This window comes from Galleria mellonella, unplaced genomic scaffold, assembly GCF_026898425.1.
Source record: "Galleria mellonella isolate WM207_F2 unplaced genomic scaffold, CSIRO_AGI_GalMel_v1 utg424, whole genome shotgun sequence".
Lineage (NCBI taxonomy): Eukaryota > Metazoa > Arthropoda > Insecta > Lepidoptera > Pyralidae > Galleria > Galleria mellonella.
The window spans coordinates 1,566,322-1,589,801 of record NW_026442097.1 but is presented as its reverse complement, the minus strand read 5'-3'; the positions used below and the strand labels follow the sequence as shown (position 1 = coordinate 1,589,801).

The 23,480-nt window shown below is 37.1% G+C and overlaps 1 protein-coding gene across 3 annotated transcripts; it reads left to right on the top strand.

The window, feature by feature from the left end:
* The first annotated feature begins 12,490 nt into the window (after positions 1–12,490).
* Positions 12,491–23,273, top strand: LOC113517914 (UBX domain-containing protein 4). 3 transcript variants are annotated; one of them, XM_052898258.1, is made up of 11 exons: positions 12,491–12,719; positions 13,384–13,521; positions 15,242–15,367; positions 16,508–16,672; positions 17,144–17,295; positions 18,100–18,213; positions 19,166–19,261; positions 20,355–20,502; positions 20,942–21,069; positions 21,428–21,596; positions 22,474–23,273. In XM_052898258.1, the coding sequence occupies exons 1-11, from the start codon at positions 12,638–12,640 to the stop codon at positions 22,707–22,709; spliced, it is 1,554 nt and encodes a 517-aa protein (XP_052754218.1). In that variant the 5' UTR covers positions 12,491–12,637; the 3' UTR covers positions 22,710–23,273. The 3 variants fall into 3 exon arrangements, with proteins under 3 accessions (XP_052754218.1, XP_031770317.2, XP_026758460.2); XM_031914457.2 differs by having other exon boundaries at positions 12,493–12,719; positions 17,126–17,295; XM_026902659.3 differs by having other exon boundaries at positions 12,494–12,719; positions 17,126–17,295; positions 20,945–21,069.
* Positions 23,274–23,480: the final 207 nt, after the last annotated feature.

Below are 23,480 nucleotides of genomic sequence, written 5' to 3'. Positions count from 1 at the left end.
CATCTATCATTCTCATCAGAATGAAAACAGGCCAGTTAGCCTATCATGATGAATTCATCAGGAATTAACCATGATAGTTTCCAGGGAGAACCGCGAGGAGGTCGACCTGGTTGAGTATATTGCTAGCAATGGGATTTTCAGTCTCCATTACTAACAATCCCTTTCCCCTCTATTATATGTATGTTAACAGAGATTTAAAACAGTAACTGTTCAGTTTCATGCGGGTACTTCTCTGCAGATAATAACTATTCGGACCTTGAAGTAGATTTAAAAAAAAAACTTGTTCAAAATGCTTGTAAACAAGTGTATTTGAATAAAAACAATTTAAATTCATGACCTTTGACGTGGCTTTCCGGATGACAGCTTTACGTGGCGTCTAAAGTAGGAAGCAAGTCACAATATTTTGCAGTAGATTTGCTTTATCTGAACTATACTTATGAACTAGACTGATATATATGTACTTTTAGATAGGTCTCAAAGAAATTTTCACCAGAGGGAGACTTTGTACAGAAGTCGTTTGTACCTATGTCGGCCTACCGGTATTTCTACTATGAAGCAGCTGTACATGCATAGTTTGCAAAAGCCTTCAAGAAAGGCAACGCATAAAGGGCTTCATTAAAATCACAGAGTAGATACATAGATACTCTTTATTGTTTCCTCCAAAAAACTACATTAGTGAACTTATTTTAAATACTTATTTCAAATTATAAGAAAAGATTACACTGAGAAAACAATGTGCGGTCTTATCGCTAAGAGCGACCTCTTTAAGGCAACCTTTGGATGGAGAAAAGCAATTATAAACAGTTTGATTGGAAGCACGAATCTCTGTTCTTTTTTTTTTTAATACATATTTACTTATTTTTATTTATTTATTCATTAGTACAAATATGTGTACATGGCGGACTTAATGCTAAAAGCATTCTCTCCCAGTCAACCATAGGGACGTGTCAGAATACACGAATGCGGTACTAGTAATTATTGATATACATACATAGTAAAATTACATATATAAACGAATAAATATATATGAATAACAAATATACTTACACATATATGACATATACATATAAAGATATAATACGTGCAATTTTGTCGCGTCTATGGCACTGTTCATGTCTATAGGTGACAGTTATTGTTTGCGGTCAACTTTTTGTCATTCTAAGTTCCATATATAGAAAAGTCCCTTGCTTGTGTACCTCTGTTCCATTCGTGTTTCAACCGTGAAACAGTTGTGTTTGCATGGCTGTGTTTCTATTTGAAGGGTGGGATATGGCGTGAATTTACAGGATACTAAGGAATAACACCTAAGTCCTCAGGAATGGCAACGCATGGGGGGTATCATGGGCGAAACAGTATACTCTGTTATGTCTATGGTACTGCTCATGTCTATAGGCGACAGTTATCACTTTCCATCAGGTGGGCCGTCAGCTCGTTTGCCATTCTAAGTTGTGTAAAATATATATACATAACTATAGGTAAGATATCTATTTACAGGTATATAGGCGATACACCTACGTATAAAGTATAAATAAAGTTTATTCCAAGAACATTCAAAGCTTTCCCTCACCCAGTGTTATGAATAGTGTCCGAAATAAATAATTTCAACCGTCCAACGCTTTTGTTGAACTTCGGAGCTCAACATAACCTGGTCGTTCACTTAATAGTATAATTAATTCTTGCAATTTATTGCGTAAAACGAAACGTGATCGAAAAGTTTTGTGATGACACTGAAGAAAATCTATAAATATTTGTCTATATGGTTACACAGAATTGAATTTAGTTTTTTAATTTAACTTTTTATTATTATACTATTTTTTTTTTAAATCGCCTTCGAGTATTTCTGCACATCCTAAAGGTTGACTGGTAGAAAACGCCTATAACATTAAGTCCGTCTTTTGTAGCACATTTTGTTGATCAATAAAGTTTAAATAAATAAATAAATATTTATGTTTATCTCTTCACGTTATGTCCTTTTGGAGTAGACGGAGACATATGTCTTTATAATCTTCACAAAGCGGGGAGACGTTACTAGTCGTATTTCTACCGTGAAGCAGTTGTGTCTGCATGGCTGTGTTTCGGTTTGAAGGGTGGGATATGGCGTGAATTTACACGGTACAGAGGAATAACACCTGAGTCCTCAGGAATGGCAATTCTAAGTTCTAAAAAAAAAGTCTTATCTTGCTTATGTAATAAAAGTTTTTAGAATGGCAAACAAGCTGACGGCCCACCTGATGGAAAGTGGTAACTGTCGCCTATAGACATGAGCAGTACCATGCACATAACAGAGTATGCTGTTTCGCCCATGATACCCCCCATGCGTTGCCATTCCTGAGGACTCAGGTGTTATTCCTATGTACCCAGTAAATTCACTGCCATATCCCACCCTTCAAACCGAAACACAGCCATGCAAACACAATTGATTCACGGTTGAAACACGAATGGGACAGAGGTACCCAAGCAATCGAATTTTGTACAAAGTCTCCCTCCGGTATTAACCTATACCTGTGAACCGAACCCACACAACCCTCGCGTAATTGTAGGTCGCAATGTTTAATTATTAAATAAATATTAGCTATTAGTGATGATAATTCATAAAACACACAGCACCGTAGCGAACGCGCCAATTACGTTCCCATAACAGTGGGCAATTTATCGAATAAATATTTATTTGTAATTTGCTTGCCAACCAAGGCCAATGTTTGAACCAACATTTTTAGTTTTTTTTTGGATGGATGATAATGGAATGGCAACACTGCCTGCGCTATCGGTATACACTGGCGGGACACCAGTGAGGGATTGGTGAGAATGAAAAAGCAGGTCAGTTAGCCCATCGTGACAAATTCAACGAAACAACAACAAAAGGGTCTTCTCTTTGCCCGCCAGATGACGTGCGGGCGGGCGAGGTAGGGGCTTCGGGGCGTACCCTATTACCCCGGCTTCTACTCCGGAGGCGACAACCTCCGGGTCGCTGGATTTGCAACCGGCATACACTGTTGGTCTGTGTATGCCGGCGTGGTGTCTTGAAGTCAACGATAAATTAGTCACGATGGTTTCTAGGGGGAACCGCGTGGAGGTCGACCTGATGAGGTATATTGATAGCGACGTGGACTAACCTCCTCATTACTAACAATCCCTTTCCCTCTAACATTTTTAGGTTGGGCAATAATCTAAACATTTTTTTTTTCATATTTTAAACTTTTGCTCATTTTTTATCTAACGTGACGGGAAATTAATCAACTCACTGTGTTTTTACCATTTCCAACAATTGTTTCGACGTCATCCGGATGTCTTCTTCAGGGGGCGTATGGCGATTTGCATCTTATTTTTTTTCTCAAAATTCAAATATTGAGTCCAATTTTAATACGCATGCGGCACTACAAAATGGGTGTTAATATATTTGATCAAACATTTGATCCAACATTTGTTGGTAACCAACATTTGTGTAGTATAAAAGAGTTACAGTAAGTAATAGCCAGCGGTGCTCGTACCCGGTTATTTGGGCCTCGATGTTCATTTGTCGCAAACAGGACGCCGCGCCGGCGGAGCGGTTAGCGTAGACCTATGAAGATATTAGATGTACCTATAATGTAATTCGCGGTAAGATACTGAACACCATGTAGATTTGATGGTATTGCCCAGTCTTGTTTTATATTTAATTGAATTTTGTAATAAAGAATATGTAATTACATACATTTTTTTTATACAACTTACAATGGCGAACAAGCTGACGGCCCACCTGATGGAAAGTGGTAACCGTCGCCTATAGACATGAGCAGTACCATGGACATGACAGAGTATTCTGTTTCGCCCATGATACCACCCGTTCGTTGCCATTCCTGAGGACTCAGGTGTTGTTCCTCTGTACCCAGTAAATTCACGCTATATTCCACCCTTCAAACCGAAACACAGCCATGCAAACACAACTGCTTCACGGTAGAAACACGAATGGGACAGAGGTACCCAAGCATTCGACTTTTGTACAAAGTCTCCCTCTGGTAAATACATACATACATATCTGTCACGCCTGTCTCCCCATTAGGGTAGGCAGAAACAATGGAACGCCAAATGCTTCGATTCAAACAGACCTGTTTCGCTTCCTCCACATTCCATCAATCTTTTCATACACGCTCGCCGGTTACGGGCACTTTTAATTTGGCCCTTCTTCAGCACGTCGCCTATTCGGTCGACATACGTCCGTCTAGGGCGGCCCCTACCGACATCTCCATTCATTTTTGCTCGATAAATCTCTTTCGTAATTCTTCTTCCAACCATCCTCTCCAAATGACCAAATCAACGCAACATTCCTTTTTCGATTTTTATCACTACATCGTGTTTCAGTCCACACTTCTCTCTAATCACACTGTTTCTGACTCTATCTTTTAATTAATTATATTGTGACATTTATATGCATGTAATCTGTAGTCAATTTCGTGTACGCCTGCTGTAGGTATGTATATCAGCATGCTACACAAAAAATGTTATTTAATTTATGTATAATATGTATTGCTGGTGCGCCTAATTCGAAATAAATAAATAAATAATGAAATTGGTAACAACGGGGTTATTTTTTAATGGGTGATAATGGAATGGTAACGTCGCTTGCGCTATCGGTACATGCTGGCGGAGCACCAGTGAGGGATGATAGGTGAGGATGAGAAAGCAGGTTAGCTAGCCCATCGTGACAAATTCAGCGATAAATTAGTCACGATAGTTTCCAGGGGGAACCGCGTGGAGGGAGACTTTGTACAAAAGTCGATTGTTTGGGTACCTCTGTCTCATTCGTGTTTCAACCGTGAAGCAGTTGTGTTTGCATGGCTGTGTTTCGGTTTGAAGGGTAGGATATGGCGTGAAGTTACTGGGTACAGAGGAATAACACCTGACTCCTCAGGAATGGCAACGCATGGGAGGTATCATGGGCGAAACAGTATACTCTGTTATGTCCATGGTATAGCTTATGTCTATAGGTGACGGTTACCACTTTCCATCGGATGGGCCGTAAGCTTGTTTGTCATTCTAAGTTGCATAACTCTGTACTCTGTAAATTCACTGCCATATCCCACCCTTCAAACAAAGTCTACCTCAAAGGTGTCTAAGCAAACTTTTGTACAAAGTCTACGTCTGGTAAAGCATACTCATTCATTCATTTATTCTATTGTTATTTACAATTATGTTATGTCTATTAATCTATAGCTCTATGACAAATGCTCAGTGGACTACTCAATATATAATTTGTTAATTCGCGGTTCCGTGCCGTGCTTAAGCATCGATTTAGGGTTCCACATCACCAAATTTCGGGGTGTCCCCCACCCCACGCCGCCGACCCTCTGTTATTTATTAGTCACTTTGTTATGGGAATGTTGATCGATTGATTTTAAACAATTCAAAATTTGTTTGTCAACTGTGAAATTGTTAAACAATGTTTTTTTTTTTAATTTTGATAATGGAATTAGAACCCCGCTTGCGTTATCGGTATACACCGGCGGGACACCAGTGAGAGACGATAGGTGAGGATGAAGCAGGTCAGTTAGCCCATCGTGACGAATCTAATAATACATCAATCACGATGGTCTCCAGGGGAAACCACGAGGAGGTCGACCTGACAGGGTATATTGCTAGCAATGGGGCTACTAATCCCCATTACTAACAATCCTCTCTCCTCCCTAAAACAATGGTTTATTATGATTTTTTTATGGGTGACAATAAAATATTAATCCCGCCTGCGTGGGGTTACACTGGCGAGGCACCAGTGTGGGATGATAGGTGAGGATGAGGGTAGGTCAGTTGGCACATCGTGACGAATACAACATTTGTTAACCACGAACGCTCAGGCTGTGGAATGAGCTCCCTACCAAGGTTTTCCTTACAAGAGACTACAGTATGGGGTTCTTCAAAAAGGTTACCAGAGGGAGAGTTTGTACAAAAGTCGATTGCTTGGGTACCTCTGTCCCATTCGTGTTTCAACTGTGAAGCAGCTGTGTTTGAATGGCTGTGTTTCGGTTTGAAGGGTGGGATATGGCGTGAATTTACTGGGTACAGAGGAATAACACCTGAGTCCTCAGGAATGGCAACGCATGGGGGGGTATTATGGGCGAAACAGTATACTCTGTTATGTCCATGGTACTGCTCATGTCCATAGGCGACGGTTGCCACTTTTCATCAGGTGGGATCCATCCCACCCTTCAAACCGAGGTAAGGAGGACCGCGTGGATGTAGGTATTTATATTATTAATAAATGATTTAAATTTAGAAATTAACCTGATAGGTATTGCTAGCAATAAGGCAATAATGATACCTTCCATGCGTTGTAATTCCTGAGGACTCAGGTGTTATTCCTCTGTACTGTACTGTTAGATGCTAACAACCCGTTTTTTACCCAAAAGAAAGAGGCTAGGTTATTTTAAACCGATTTTGTTTTTGTTTTTTTATTTCCACTTTCTAAAACGTTTATATCCTAATGTTATTTTAATATAAATTTTGTTTCAATTAAAGTCGCCATTTTTTTGTTGCAAAATCTCAAGTTATTCCAGCAATAGTAACACGTTAAGACAGATTTGGGGCTTAACAAAAACACAACCAATAAACCAAGTGACTAATTAAACATCGTCACGGACGAACTAACGCAGACTTAATGAAAATAAGGCAAAGGCAAAAACAACACACAGCTATACAGCGCGGAGAGCGACGACAAGAATTTAAATTAGAATACACAGCGATCAATTCACACGTCACTGGACGTCAAATCTAATTTGGTGCCAAATAACAATTAACAAAGTCATCAATGCTTAACGAGTGAAGTGGGAATCAAACGTTTTGCGCGCTGAGCAGCCTGTCACCGTGATTGATCGGTATGGGCGGCAGTTTTGACGTTTTTTTGCGCGGGAAAGCGTTCTAACGTATCTATGATCTGTACTGTTTTGTTTTGCTTTGCATTTTTAGAGTTTCGTTCCTCGACTGAAAAATACTTTTAAACTTTCGTACCTATAGATTAAAATGGTTAAAAATAATAATAACACAAATAAAGTTCACAGAGGGAAGGGAATTATTAATAAAGGATATTGTGACTTCATCGCCAGTGATACCCTTGTTAGTTTGACCACCAAACGTTCGCCTAGGAAACCATTGTAGTTAATTATTGTTGAATTGGTAACGATGGGCTAACTGTTCTGCTTTCATCCTCTACCATTCCTTACTGATGCCCCGGCAGCGTATACCGATAGCGCAGATGGAATTATCATTCCATTTTATCGCATAAAAAAAAATTATACTACTATTTCATCTATCACTGGTGCCCCGCCATTGTATACCGATAGCGCAGACGGGGTTACCATACCGTTATCACGCATTAAAAAAAAACACACACATTCCCTACCATAGATATAAGAATCCTTCCAAATACACATAACAATGTTCTTGTTCAAAAACTTTTACAAGGGTTGCAACGTTTCCTATCTTGTCTGAGTATCTATTTATTAAACTATTTTATTGCATTTTATCCACTCAATAGTTTATTTTCCTCAACCATAAATCAGACCAACCATTACCGCGCTATTGATAAAAGAAGAATGGCGTCCGCCATCTATAACTACCCTCATAAGACGAGATGTCCTTTGTACTTACACGTATTATGATGTTTAGACGTAGAAAAAGCATAGAATATCATTAGATATGTAGTTCTAGTCGTTTCCCGCTGCGTTGCCAGCTTGTATGTAGTTCCCGTATATCATTTCCATTGGAACTCTCCATGAGTCCGGTCTTATATTGTATTATATACTTAAACGATAATTACGTACCTAATACCTTCATAAAGTTTCAGCCAATTCAACTGATCGGTTATTTTATAGCATTTTATATGTGACTCTTTAGATTGATATAACTTTTTTTATTTATAAACCGATTGAAATAAAATAAACACTAAATGTTTACTGGAACAAACCGCAATGCATTAGTGGAAACCCGTTACGCCGTTCCTGAGATTAGCGTGTACAAACGTACAGACAAACAGACAAAAATTATAAAAAATAAAGATTTTTTTGGGTTACATTGCGTTCATAAAGTCTCCCTATAATAGTTTTTTTTATATATCTTCCATGTACAGACAGCGAGCAGTTACGATTTTATTATATGTATTAATGATTTTATACAACTTAGAATGGCAACCAAGCTAACGGCCCACCTGATGGAAAGTGGTAACCGTCGCCTATAGACATGAACAGTACAATGTATAAAACAAAGTCCCTTCCCGCCGTCTGTACACTTAGATCTCTTAAACTATGCAACAAATTTTAATACGATTTTTATCAACGGATAGAGTAGTTCAAGAGGAAGATTTATATGTATAGTTTAATATTGTTTTATGTTATTTTTTTTTAAACATGACGGTAATTGTTCAAGATGGCGGAAGAAATCATGTCGACTGCGAGCTTTCTTCGTAAATGTTAAAATATACCAAAATAATGTATGACAGAATCGACGGCATTCTATATTATACGGACAGCTTTCTTTAACCATTTTAGTTTCAAAAAAATTATATAAATCATGTGGAAGGGGGGAAAGGGATTGTTACTGATGGAGACTGAGAATTCCCATATACCCAACCAGGTCAACCTCCTCGCGGTTCCCCGTGGAATCTATCATGGTTAATTCCTGATGAATTCATCATGATGGGCTAACTGGCCTGTTTTCATTCTCATCTATCACCCTTCACTGGTGCTCCGCCAGCGTATCCCGCTAGCGCAGGCGGGGTTACCATACCATTTTCACACATCAAAAAAAAATCATGTGGAATTTAGATAGTTATTTTTTTAATGGATAATAATGGAATGGTAATGTAATGGTGTATTGCTAGCAATAAGATTACTAATACCCATTATTAACCATCCATTCTCCCCCTGGTTATTGCAGTTTTTTTTTTAACAATAATGGAATGGCAACCCCGCCTGTGCTATCGGTATACGATGGCGGAGGACCGGTGAAGGATGTTAGGTGATGATGAAAGCTGGTCAGTTAGCCCATCGTGACGAATTCCACTAGAATTAACCACGATGGTTCTCTAGAGGGAGTCGCGTCGAGGTTGACCTGATAGAGTAAATTGCTAGCAGTGGTTCAGTTAGATCCCATTATTATCGCAGTTAAGTTTTAAGAGGGACGCTACTGCCCATCCCTCGCTCTCCCTTGGTCGCCTCTTACGACAATCACGGGAAAGGAAGGGGGGCCTATTCTATGCCGGGACCACACGGTATAATATTGTAGACATGTTATGCTATAAAGTGCAAAGCCAGTGGCGTAACAATAGGGTGGCAGGGCTGGCAAAATGCCACGGGCCCCCGACCCAAAAGGGCCCCGGCTCAAGAGGCCACGAGCTCAGAATTTTTTTTACCTTGTACCTGAGTATTTTAATTTCCTTGAAAATAAATGTTAGGGCCCCATCAAAAGAATATGCCACAGGCCCCAAATGGTATAGTTACGCCACTGTGCAGAGCGCTTGCAGATCGTACGAGTTAACAAAACACCGATTGTCATTAAAACACAAAAACTACAAATAATACAAACTAAATAACCCATCAATTGTGAACAGCTGTCCAAACGCCATTTTTAGACGCGGCAAAGGCGCGAAACCGTCTCAGCATTTCGCGCCTCATTGCAACTTTAGGACGCAATTTTCGGTTCCATTTTCAAAGAGACACTAAAATGTTGCCAGAGCAATAAAATATCTCAAGTGGAGCGTGGTGTTGCCAGTCGTTGCCATCGAAAACAAATTGGTTAATTGCTTTGTAGGCTATAAATAATGTTGGGAGGAAGTGACAAGGATTCTAATTAGAGATGAGTGTTGACATATTTGTATTGGCTAGTTAGCTTGTACTTTGTTCTTTATTAGAAAAATCTTTTTTTTTTCTTCTATATATAGAAGATTGTATATTTAGTTCGTCTTACTTTATGGTAAAACCTAAATAGGATGTTTTAATTATAATAGATAGTGTCTCCATACAAATGCTTCGAGAGAAACGACTTAACTTTTTCATACAATTCTGCATGACAAATAGTTATGAGGGATTCCTTTATAACTTCTATATTTATTTTGTTTTACAAATTCTGCATCCTTTTAATGCATAAACACTCATTTTAATTATTTAATAATACGTCAAGATACATTTTATGCGTAAGTATATAAAACACTGATACAAAAACACAAACGTTGTTTTTGTAACGAAAAGTTGACAAGTTTTTGAGGCACGAGGCTCTATCTATACAATCAAGAATAAAACTTACTATTGCATTGTTTTATCGCAAGCGTATTAGAATAAAAAAAAAAAACTTTATTTCAGGCATATAGCTATAGTTTACATTACTTCATTCATTAGGTAGTATAATTTAATTTAATTAGTGTAAATTTAAATAATACACGGAAAAAATGCCCTCGGAAATAATCCTGGGTTTTGAAACACCCAAACCGTCGACTGGTATTGATAAATCCAGGATTCATCACCTGTAACGATGTCGTAAACACACCGAGACGAGTCTGCTTCAAATTTGTCTGTCATATCATGGCACCATTCCACCCTTGTCTGTTTCTGAACATCGGTGATGTTGTGCGGCACCCAGCGTGAAACTCTCCTCCGCTCCCGTAGATGCACGTGTAGAATCTCGTGAAGGCTTCCCGATCCGATCTGCAATATATGCTGAATCACTTGGTATGTAACTCGTCTATTGTCTTGGATCAAATTTTTCACTGCTAGCACGTTTTCTTCCGTAACAGCCGTCAAAGGGCGACCACTTCTTTCTTCATCCCCCAAAGTTAGTCGACCGCGCTTAAATTCATTATACCAACGATACACGGTTGCCTTAGAAGGGCCTTCATCCATGAATGTCATTTGAAGTCTATCGTAGGATTCGTCCGGTTTCAGGCGACACTTATGGTAAAATCGTAAAAAATCATAGCGCGAAAATGTTCTCGACGTAAATCTATTTTTCAATGAGACACGGTAATTTTAATTAGCTCGCAAAAAAATGTGGAGGCAAGTTTTGAATTTAGAACGTACCTATTTTTACTTATAAGTAATCATATTTTTAAATAAATTATAACTGGCCAGTCTTACATACATAAAAACTTTTTCTCGCAATGCTTTCTGAGTGACCCGGTACAAAAAAAAAGGAAAATACATAAAAGTAACATAACAGTTACAAAATGGTTAGGGTTTTTTTTTTAATGAATGATAATAGAATGGTAACCCCGCCTGCGCTATCGGTGTACACCGGCGGGGCACCAGTGAGGGATGATAGGTGAGGATGAAAACCTGCGTTTTGACCTGCGTCAGTTAGCCCATCGTGATGAATACACATGGAATTCAGCACGATGGTTTCCAGGGGGATCACGGTGAGGTCGACCTGTAATGGTATATTGTCAGCAATGGGACTGATAATCCGCATTACTAACAATCCCTTTCCCCCTGGTTAAGGGGTTAAGCATGTTAGTAATGCGGTATAAAATTCCCATTGCTAGCAATGTACCCTATCAGGTTGACCTCCATGCGGCTTCCCTGGAAATCAGTTTTTATTTATTCTATATAAATTCCTAACTATAGGCCAACTGACCTGTTTCATCCTTATTTATTATTTCTCACTGGTGCTGCGCCAGTGTATACCGATAGCTTGGGTAATGTTACCATTCCATTATCATTCATTAAAAAAAAAAACACAAAATGATCACAACTCAATTTATTGCTTTGCCCTCAAAAGAGCTAAACACTGATTTTTTTTTATACAACTTAGAATGGCAAACGAGCTGACGGCCCACCTGATGGAATGTGGTATGGCGTGAATTTCCTGAGTCCTCAGGAATGGCAGTATACTTTGTTATGTTCATGGTACTGCTCATGTCTATAGGCGACGGTTACCACTTTCCATCAGGTGGGCCGTCAGCTTGTTTGCCATTCTAAGTTGTATAAAAAAAATTAAAAAAGAAGTGTTTTTTCTAGCTAGCAAATCGTCCGATAAACATTATCATTATATCGTATAAGCCATTGTCTGTCTACTGCTAAACATAGACTTCCCCTATAAACCGCCATAAGAAATAGTTCCAAGCCACCTGCATCCACTAACTCTAATATTTACAATTAATTAGGCGAGTGATGACATCTAGTATCGAATAGAAAACTAATGCGTAAAGTGCCATCTAGTAATAAATAGTTGATCACAAACTTTTACGTTACAAGGTCACATGAAAAAATGTGCCATAGATAAATATTTTCAAGGTTATAAAGTTCAAATAGTCGTTCGAAAACGATAATTTACTATGTAAAAACAATACCATTTTATTTACTTGATATAACATACATAATAGTATGTTTGCATTAAAATCAAATTATGAAGAAGATTTTAATATGTAAATTTTTAGCGTAAATCATCAAATTTTTATTTTCTTATTTATGTATCCACGAAAACTCTTTAGTTGTCTATTTGTCTTAGGGATTTATTCTTGAACGACTACAAAAAACAAAAACACGTCAGCTGTCAAAATTTGTTGTGTCATGTCTGTATATTATTTTTGTTCGTAACAAAGCTTATAAATCGCAAAAGATAATTTAATAACTTTGAAAACTTTACAACTAAGCTAGTAAACTGTAATTTACTTGTAACCAGAATGCATTGGTACGGAGGGAGCATCGCCGAAGCGGTGAATTTATCCAAACAGAAAAATGCAATTTTCGTCGTTTTTATCGAAGGTATGGGTTTCTTTTCATTAATATCATTTCATTTAAGCCTTAACTAATGATAATGTTTATTTAAAAAATTATATAAACAATCGTAACTCTGAAAAAATCACTAGTAATTACGTCATATTTGAATACAGTGCGTGTAGTTTGCATTAAATTTTCCTATTGTTTGTTTGACCTAAAAATTGTATAATATGTTGTAACACACATAAATGATTAGTTATCACTATCAACAGCGTATTATTTAGCAAAATCTTTATTAAACAATAGAAATTAATATATTCTTAGTAACAATTTATTATCTGTAGTATATTTTATTTTTTATTACTGTTCGTGCTGATTGGTTCCATATGTACTCTTGTACTATAACTTACTTGGAGATAATGTAATTCTTTGATAGTGAAAGAATTTTTAGAATTAGTTCAGGTATTGTGGTGTACTACATACATACATACATATCTGTCACGCCTGTCTCCCATTAGGGTAGGCAGAAACAATGGAACACCAAATGCTTCGATTCAAACAAACCTCTTTCGCTTCTTGTGGTGTACTAATAAGTGGTAAGTATCTACCACCTCTTATAAGTTTACCTCGGCCACCTGCCTGACGTCAATCATCTTTTGTTTGCTACCCTAATGATAAAAAAAAAATTATTTCATTCTCTTTTCAACAGGTGACAACGATCTGTCAACTGAGATGGCAGCCACTATCGACGACACGGCCGTCGTGAAGAGGCTCTCCAATGAGACCAACTTCCTTGCCATCAAACTGAAGAGTGGGACTACTAACTATACACATTTTGCACAAATTTGTATCCTTTTGTACTAGCAATCATTAATATGTCCAGTGTGGTCCCAGCATAGAATGTGCCACCTCTTTCTTTCTCATGCGTAAAAGGCGACAAAGGGTATTTAATGATCATGAAACGGGCAGCACCATCCTTCTTAAAACACAATTGAAGGTAAACTGTGGTTGCCAACCCACCTACCAAATCTGGCAACTAATGGCAAAACCTCCCAAGGAGGTCTATATTTAGTAATAAACAGATGGCTACTATGATATATATATATATATATATATATATATATATATATATATATATATATATATATATATATATATATATATATATATATATATATATATATATATATATATATATATATATATATATATATATATATATATATATATATATATATATATATATATATATATATATATATATATATATATATATATATATATATATATATATATATATATATATATATATATATATATATATATATATATATATATATATATATATATATATATATATATATATATATATATATATATATATATATATATATATATATATATATATATATATATATATATATATATATATATATATATATATATATATATATATATATATATATGATACATAGCAATTCGGCCTGGCTTTGCATGAGTAAATAGAATTTTCAAAAGCAACATATAGTCAATGTTACTTGCTGATAATGTAGGCTAGGTTAATTTTTTTTTTACTGTCATCACACAAAAAGTGCTGCACCAAATTGGATGCACTTTTCACAGCTGTGTTTCTGAAGTTAAAATTTCAGAAATAAAACAATGAGTGATTACGATAAAAAAAATAATGATTTAAAAAAAATTTGCCACTGAAGTGTTTTGTTCTTTTGTGTTAAATTCTCAATTTGGAAGCCTATAATATTTAATTAACACATAAGTTTATAGAAGGCTTTAGTAGTTTTTATTATGAATATTGTGCAATGTGGTATGTATATTGTGTGGTATACATACAGGCTTCAGCAAGAAACAATATATTATATAAACAAAAGTAATTTTATTTTTTCACGTAATCTCCATTTAACTCAATGCACTTCTTCCATCTGGTTTTGCAACGCCTGTATGCCAGTCATAAAAAAAGTTTCTTTAAGGCTTTTAAAAAAGTTACCCACCGCAGCTTTGACCTCCAAGGTGTTTTTTTAGGTTTGGGAATAAATAAAATTCTGAAGGTGCCAAATCAGTGTTTGATGAACACACGTTGCTCAATTTTCTCCATTCTTTAAAAATGCTACACTTAGGCTCACAAAATTCAGTCTAATTTAAAAACAGATAATGCTATTGCGATAGTTAATTTTACAATGTGACAACCAGAGAGTAAGCAAATCGAATGAGATCAGTTACATTAAAATAGTTCAAGTATTTATGTGTTGGGCCGCGAATATTGCGATCTACCCTCGTATATAGATACGTGATATGTAAATGTGATATGTAAATGTGATATGTATATAGTGTGATATGTAAATGTAATATGTATATTGTGTGATATGTAAATGTGATATGTATATTGTGTGATATGTAAATGTGATATGTATATTGTGTGATATGTAAATGTGATATGTATATTGTGTGATATGTAAATGTGATATGTATATAGTGTGATATGTACATTATTTGGTACGTAAATGTAATATATATATTGCGCAAGTATATTAAAGCCTTAACTCATAACTCAGATCAATTTGTACCTGTACCGTCTCTGTTCTTCATCGGACGGAACGGTACACCGCTGGAAGTGGTGTGCGCCGGAGTACAACCCGACAATTTGGCCACTAGGATTGACAGGATACTAGAGGAACACCGTAAGTGTACATTATTATACTAGCTTTTATCCGCGACTCCGTACGTTTGGGATAAGTCAATGATAGGAATAATTTTTTTTTATACCACTGAGGTGGCAAACAAGCATACGGCCCACCTGATGGTAAGTGGTTACTGTAACCTGCCTTTCTCCATCCCGTATAGTACGTGTATATCAAATTTCATGGCGGTTGGTTAAGCTGTTAAGATGTAACAAACAAATTAACTCACTTTTATATTAGTAAGGTTTTTGATTTTTGCCCATGACTTTGAACGTGGTTAAGTTCGAATTTTAAAATAAAAAAAATAGACTGTCTGGGGTTAAAAAAATTGAAAAGTGAGATATAGCTAATGCCCTTCTCCATCCTGAATTTTTTTTTATGCAACAAAGATGACAGAAAAACATACAGAACATGTGTGACGATAAACGGAATTGAATGTTTATACCAAATTTCGTGATGATTAATGGAACTGCTTCGTCATGTGGTCCCAGCATATGATAGGTCATCTCTTTCTTACCTATGGATGTTGTAAGAGGCGACTAAGGGTACTTAATAGTCGAGGGATGGGCAGCAGCGTCCGTTTTAAAACATCATCAGAGCCTTACTGCGGTTGCCAACCCGCTTGCCAAACTTGGCAACTATTGGCAAAACCCTCCAATTGGAGGAGACCTATGTTTAACAGTGGATAGTTAACGGCTAATATGATGATATGAGAATTAAATTAAACTATTAAACTGTTAAAAGATATATTTAGAGAAATGATCAGAATCGAGCCCATTATCAATGGAAAACATGGGTTGTATTTTATTAAAAAAAAAACAAATATTTTATCTATTTGTATGAGGTTGGGTGAATCGCTAGTTTACTATACTTTATTAATTTAATATAAATAAATAGATACTCTTTATTGTTACCTCCATAACATTACAATAGTAAACTTATTATAAATACAAACAATTACATGAAAATATTACACTTGGAAAACAATGATCGACCTTATCGCTAAGAGCGATCTCTTTCAGGCAACTTTTGGATGGAGAAAAGCAATTATAAACAGTTTAATTGGAAGCATGAATCTCTGTTCCAATAGCGATCTCTTCCAGGCAACGTTAATACCATATTTAATATTTTTTTATTTAGACAAAGAGAAGCCGTCCATACAGCCATCAACATCGTCACAGAATGTCAAGCAGCAAACGGTAAATTTGTTGCAATCCGAAGCGGCCGCCAACCAAGCCGCCAACGACACCGCACCACTGGCTCGGGCAGACCAGCCACCCAAACAAACGCCCATTGACGATTCAGGTATGTAGTTTTGCAATAATACACGCTTTATTACAGAAAAAGGTATTTTAAATTGATTACAAATAATAATTTAAGATTCGAACCCATCAAATGTAAATGGAACACCATTTATATCGTATATTTGGCCATTCGCAAAGGGAATCAAAACTATAGGGTATTATTTCCCGTTGACCTAGAATTATGAAATAGTGGCAAGAAGCAATGTCATGTAGCACAAGTAAAGGAATAAATCCGAAAACCGTAAATTTGTAGTTATTTCGCAGAAAAAAAATTAAACTTATTAAAAAAAATTGTACGGGAACCCTCGTTACACGAGTCCGACTCACACTTGATCGGTCTTTAAATTAAAATAACTAGGTTTGCTGTCATTGAAGAGTGTTTTTGTTTTTTGTAAAACAAAAATTATTTACACTACAAATTTTAATAACTCCAAGATCAAATATCTCACAATAGATACCTCATCACCTCCAGCAGCGAAGATACAGAAGACGGAGCACCATATCACCACATCTGATGAGGAGTATGAGGTGGTGTGCGATGGGGACGTATGCGTACGGAGGCCGAAGGTCAGGGCCGACGAGCCTGGACCCAGCCAGAGGTCCAGCCCGCCGGCATCGGAGCCTGTGAGTGCAGTTTTTAGATCATTCAATAATTTGGTATCCAATCAATGAATAATTTATTTTCAATCCATGAATAATTTATTTTTAATCAATAAAGAATTTGATTTCATACATACATACATACACATCTGTCACGCCTGTCTCCCATTAGGGTAGGCAAAAACAATGGAACACCAAATGTTTCAATTCAAACAAATCTCTTTAAATTTGATTTCAATCAGTCAATAATTTGATTTCAATCTTTGAATAATATATTTCAATCAATCAATAATTTACTTTCAATCAATCAATAATTTATTTTCAATCAATCAAGAATTTGTTTTCTAATCAATCAATTATTTCATTTTCAATCAAAGAATCATAATTTAATCTATTAAAATAATATTTTAAACGATTTTTTTCTCCCTTTTTTTATGCAACTTGATAAGGCAAACAAAACTGACAGTCTACCTGATGGAAAGTGGTAATTGTCGTCTATAGACAAGTCTCCCTCTGGTCATTAGATAGATACTCTTTATTGTTTCCTAAAAAAACATTACAATACTTAAATTATTATAGATACAAACAATTACATGAAAATACTACACTGAGAAAACAATGGGCGGCCTTGTCGATAAGAGCGATATCTTCCAGCCAACCTTTGGATGGAGACGAGTAATTGTAAACAGTCTGATCGGAGGCACGAACATAATTCTGTCATGAAACATATAAATACTATATAATTTCATCATCATTTATGAATCATCATCGATAATATGAATTATAGTTAACTGTATTTTTTTTACTGGATTCCTTCTGATTGTTTAGATGGAGACCGGTGCTGAAGCGGCAAGCAGCACCGCCAGTGTGGAGGACAAGCTGGACAAAGCCAAAGAGCTGATAGAAGCCAGACGAAGGGAGAAGGCAGCCAAAGAAAAGGAGGTACGCTACTGTTTTTGTTTTCTGCAGGGAACTATGGAACTGTCTGTCACCATGACGTGAACACTATCATAAACATTGTTCCCCCCACTATATATACTGTCTATGTAGTGGGGGGAAGGCGTTTTTTATGCAACTTAGAATGGCAAACAATCTGACGGTCCACCTGATGAAAAGTGGTAACCGTCGCCTATAGACATGAGCAGTACCATGGACACAACAGACTATACTGTTTCGCCCATGATACACCCCATGCGTTGTCATTCTTGAGGACTCAGGTGTTATTCCTCTGTACCCAGTAAATTCACGCCATATCCCACCCTTCAAACCGAAACACAACTGCTTCACGGTTGAAACACGAAAGGGACAGAGGTACCCAAGCAATCGACTTTTGTACAAAGTCTCCCTCTGGTAAGGAGGACCGCGTGGATGTAGGTATTTATATTATTAATAAATGGTTTAAATTTAGAAATTATGCTCTAGAGGTTTTATTTTTTAACTAATTTAAAAAAAATAATGTTGTCAATTTGTTTGTATTTTTTTTTAATATTTATTACCTTATAACTGTGTCAGTTGTAAACAGATTTATATGTGAATATAGATCTTTATGTGTAAGTGTATGCTTACAAATTGGTCCGATGAAAATTTTATCAAAATCGTTTCAGTAATTTAATTTTTAAATCAAAATAAACATGTTTCGCCACAATTGAGGTAATTTTTTTATGGATAACAATCTTAACTATTTAATAGATAAAGATGGAATGGTAACCCCACCTGCGCTATCGGTGCACGCTGGCGGGGTACCAGTGAAGGATGATAGGTGAGGATGACAGCAGACCAATTGGCACATCGCGAGGAAGTAACCACAGTGGTTTCCAGTGACCCTTTATATATCGACCTGCCATATGTTATTTTTCAATTTTAATTTATAATTAATTCCCCCTGTACGTCACAGTTGGAGATACAGAAGGAGCTAGAGCGTCGCAACTTGGGTCAGGGAGTCGCCGAGCTGAAGAGGTGGCAAGCTGAACAAGAGCTCAAGCAAATACAGGTACTGTTTTAGATAGATAGATACTCTATTGTTTCCTCCATAAGATTACAATAGTAAACTTATTATAAATATAAACAATTACAAGAAATAATAACAGGTTTTCCCAAGGTTTTTTCAAAAGACTACAGCATGGGGTTCTTCAAAAGGGGAGTAAAGAGGTTTCTTCAGGGTCGGCAACGCGCGCGTAATACCTCTGGTATTGCAGGCGTTCATAGGCTACGGTAACCGCTTACCACCAGGTGGGCCGTATGCTTGTTTGCCACCTCAGTGGTATAAAAAAAAAATTATGTACAATAAAATATAAATAAATAATAATAAATTTTTCTATCTTAAGGTTGTCTGGAAGAGATTGCTTAGCAATAAGACTATATTTTTGTTTTGCTAGATTTTTTTTTATACAACTTAGAATGGCGAACAAGCTAACGGCCTGCTTGATGGAAAGTGATAACCGTCGCCTATAGACATGAGCCAGTACCATGGACATAACAGAGTATACTGTTTCGCCCATGATACCCCCATGCGTTGCTATTCTTGAGGACTGAGGTGTCATTCCTCTGTATCCTGTAAATTCACTGCCATATCCCACCCTTCAAACCGAAACACAGCCACGGTTGAAACACGAATGGGACAGAGGTACCCAAGCAAACGACTTTTGTACAAAGTCTCCCTCTGGTGAATGTAGGTGGTTTACATGGAAGAAGGTTGCATTTCCCATATTTCGTGCAAATTATTAACAATATGTGAAATTTACATAATACTACATTATTTATTTATTTATTTATTTAACACTTTATTGCACCAACATAACATGATTTGTTAAAATAAATTTCAGTACATATAGTGTAGTACAAAAGGCGGTCTTATTGCTAAGCAATCTCTTCCAGACAACCTTTGGGTAGAAAGAGTTAAAGCATATATATTTCCTTTCATTAGTCATACATATTTAATACACACATAATTTATTACAGTAAATAGAAAATGTAACCTAAGGGCCAAAGTGTCAATTGTCAATTGCATCTTCAGCAAACTCTGTAATTTTGGTGCAATGAAGTGTCAAATAAATTTAAAGATTGCTTCTAATTGTTGTCGGCAGGAGGAGCGTAAACGCGAGAAGTTGGAGAACAACCTGGCGCGGCAGCGGATACTCGAGCAGATAGCGCAGGACCGCGCCGAGCGACGCGCGCGCGACCAGCCGCCGCCCGCCGCCGCGCCCCCTGCCGCCGCCGCCGCGCAAACACCGCGTCAGTACACAGTACACAGTACACAGTACACACCAGCATACCACATCGTAACCTTCAAGATACGGGGGCAAAGGGATTGTTAGTAATGGAGACTGAGAGTCCCATTGCTAGCAATATACCCAACCAGGTCGACCTCCGCGCGGTTCCCCCTGGAAACTATCATGGTTAATTCCTGATGAATTCATCATGATGGGCTAACTGGCCTGTTTTCATTCTCATCGATCACCCTTCACTGGTGCTCCGTCAGCGTATCTATAGTATATAAAAAAAATTGCAACCGAATTGAAAACCTCCTTGTTTTTGAAGTCGGTAAAAAATATATAGAATCCACTTTTTTTTTAATCGCCTCTTATGACACTCACGGGAAAGGCAGTGGTGGCCCATTATAGGACTACGTAGCAATATTAATTGTTATTTTATATAATCCTTCCTTATCCAGCAGCAGCGGACGTTGGTCGTACAGCGAGGTTGCAGTTCAAGCTACCAGATGGCAGCTCGCACACCGCCCACTTCGCCGCTGATGATTCTCTCGCCCAAGTCAACCGGTACATCGCTGATAACCTGCAGGTGAGTCCACCACACTGTAAGGAACTCTCTCTCGATCGATCTGAAGAGAAGTTCCAGTGTAGACAGATAGATAGATACCATTTAGAGACTATCGACTAAACTGTCTTTAAAAAAAAAACGTTCACACTCACTTTTTTACTTTATCCGAGCAGTAAGTGCTTTATATTATTCTCAATTTCGTGTATAATATAGTATATGTCATATATGTGTAAGTATATTTGTTATTCATATATATTTATACGTTTATATATGTAATTTTAGTATGTATGCATATCAATAATTACTAGTACCGCATTCGAGTATTCTGACACTTGATAACAGTTTCAAAAATCTTTCCCCATCTCTTTCCCTCGCATAGATGAGCCCGTCGTCCTTCTCGCTCTGGATAGCGTTCCCCCGGCGCGAGCTGACGGAAGCGGAAGCGACGCTGCGTCAGCTGCAGCTGGCGCCCTCTGCCGCTTTGCTGGTGCTGCCGCGTCGGGCCGCGCCCGTTATCGCCAAGCCTTCGCCATTCGCGACGCTCATCAGTATGTATTTTTTTTATAATAGTTCGACTTGTGCGATGCAGTGTAGGACGACCTTCCACTAGATGGAGGGGGGAAAGGGATTGTTAGTCATGGAGACTGAGAATCCCATTGCTAGCATGGTTTCTTGATAATCTCATAATTGTAAGTTATAGCGAATATCTAGCAAGTTTTTTTTTTATGGGATGAAAATGGAATGGTAACCCCTGGTGATGAAAATGGAATGGTGATTGGTTAAGCAGTTCTGGTACTATAATTAGCTGGTCGTCTACGATCTGGTCATTATCCATCAAAAAAATTTGCACATATGATGGGAAAGTCCTTGTCACCCCATTGTCAAACTTGTAGTACCATCGATGATGTGCATCATATTCTATTAGAGTGTCGTATTAACACGAAGGAAAGAGAAGAACACATGCGCCGCTTTAACTTGAATAAATTTAATGTTGGTCTTATTCAGTCTATGTTAGCTGAACTTAAACCAGAAATGTTTGAACATCTCTGTCAAATATTGATGCCCATTAATTCTTCTCTTTCCGCGTCTAGGGAAAGTAGATAGTTTTGTTTGAGAAATCAGTTCAGGGTACGATAGGGCTGATATACCTGAAGAAGGTAAAAGCCCTTAAAATAATACAAAAAAAAAGTAACAAACAAATTCACTTTTACATGTATTATGTCCTTATTAAGAATTGACTACCATGTGTATTTTTTTTTTAATGGACGTTAATGGAATGTTAACCTCGCCTGCGCTATCGGTATACACTGGCGGGGCACCAGTGAGGGATGATAGGTGACGATGAAGCAGGTCAGTTGTCCCATCGTGAAGAGTTCCATTTTTTTTTTCAAAATATTGTCTTTAAAATCATGAATATTTCTCCAGCTTTCTTTACCCAATTCTTCACATCGTTCATCCTGGAACCTACGCAGCAGTTTTATAGTTGGCTTCGGGGACGTTTGTTCCCCCCTCCGCCTCGTGCCGCCACGCCCTCGGAACCCAGCCGACCGTCGCCTCCACCAGGCGTCAGGAGGCGGGGGAACATCTATCGGCTCCCAGGAGATAGATCTGGCGATGACGACAACAATACGTGGAATGGAAACTCAACCCAGCAGATGTAGATTCCTTAAGATTTGTGATTTGACTCGGTATTAGGGTGAGTATTGTTTTGAGATTCTGAGGGAATTTTGATAGTTTCCCAAAAACTGAACGGTTAGAAATAATGTTCACGATATTTCGATGTTTCGTATCACATTCTGAGATAATTTTGAGAGTTCCTCGGTAATTGAATAGTTAGTTAATATGTTTACAGTGTTTTGATTACTTCAAAAACATTCTAAAATAATTTCTGAGAGAGTTTTTCAAAAACTGAATTGTTAGAAATGATTGTCACAATGTTTTGGTTTTTTTTTTTTTGAGACATATTCTGAAATGATTTTGTGAATTTCCATGGTGAAACTGAACTGTTAAAAATAATTGTAACAATACTTTGATTTTTTTGAGACAAATGCTGAAATGATTTTGTGAATTTCCATGGTGAAACTGAATTGTTAGAAATTGTGTTATTAACTTATCTTTTAAAAGGTTACCTACAGCAATGGGGTGGTTTTACATACTTTTTTTTTATATACAATTTAGTGTTCAATCCATCAAAATGGTCAAGAAATAAAATTATTTTTAATATTCATGTTAAACTTATTTACCAAATTAAGTCGAAACACTTTATAGGAAACGATAAATATTGTAACCTCACCTTATTCATAAAAACTAAAGACTTCTTCAAAATTATTTTAAGTTTTTTATACAACTTAGAATGGCAAACAAGCTGACGGCCCACCTGATGGAAAGTGGTAACCGTCGCCTATAGATATGTAGGATTGATAGTAGGGTTC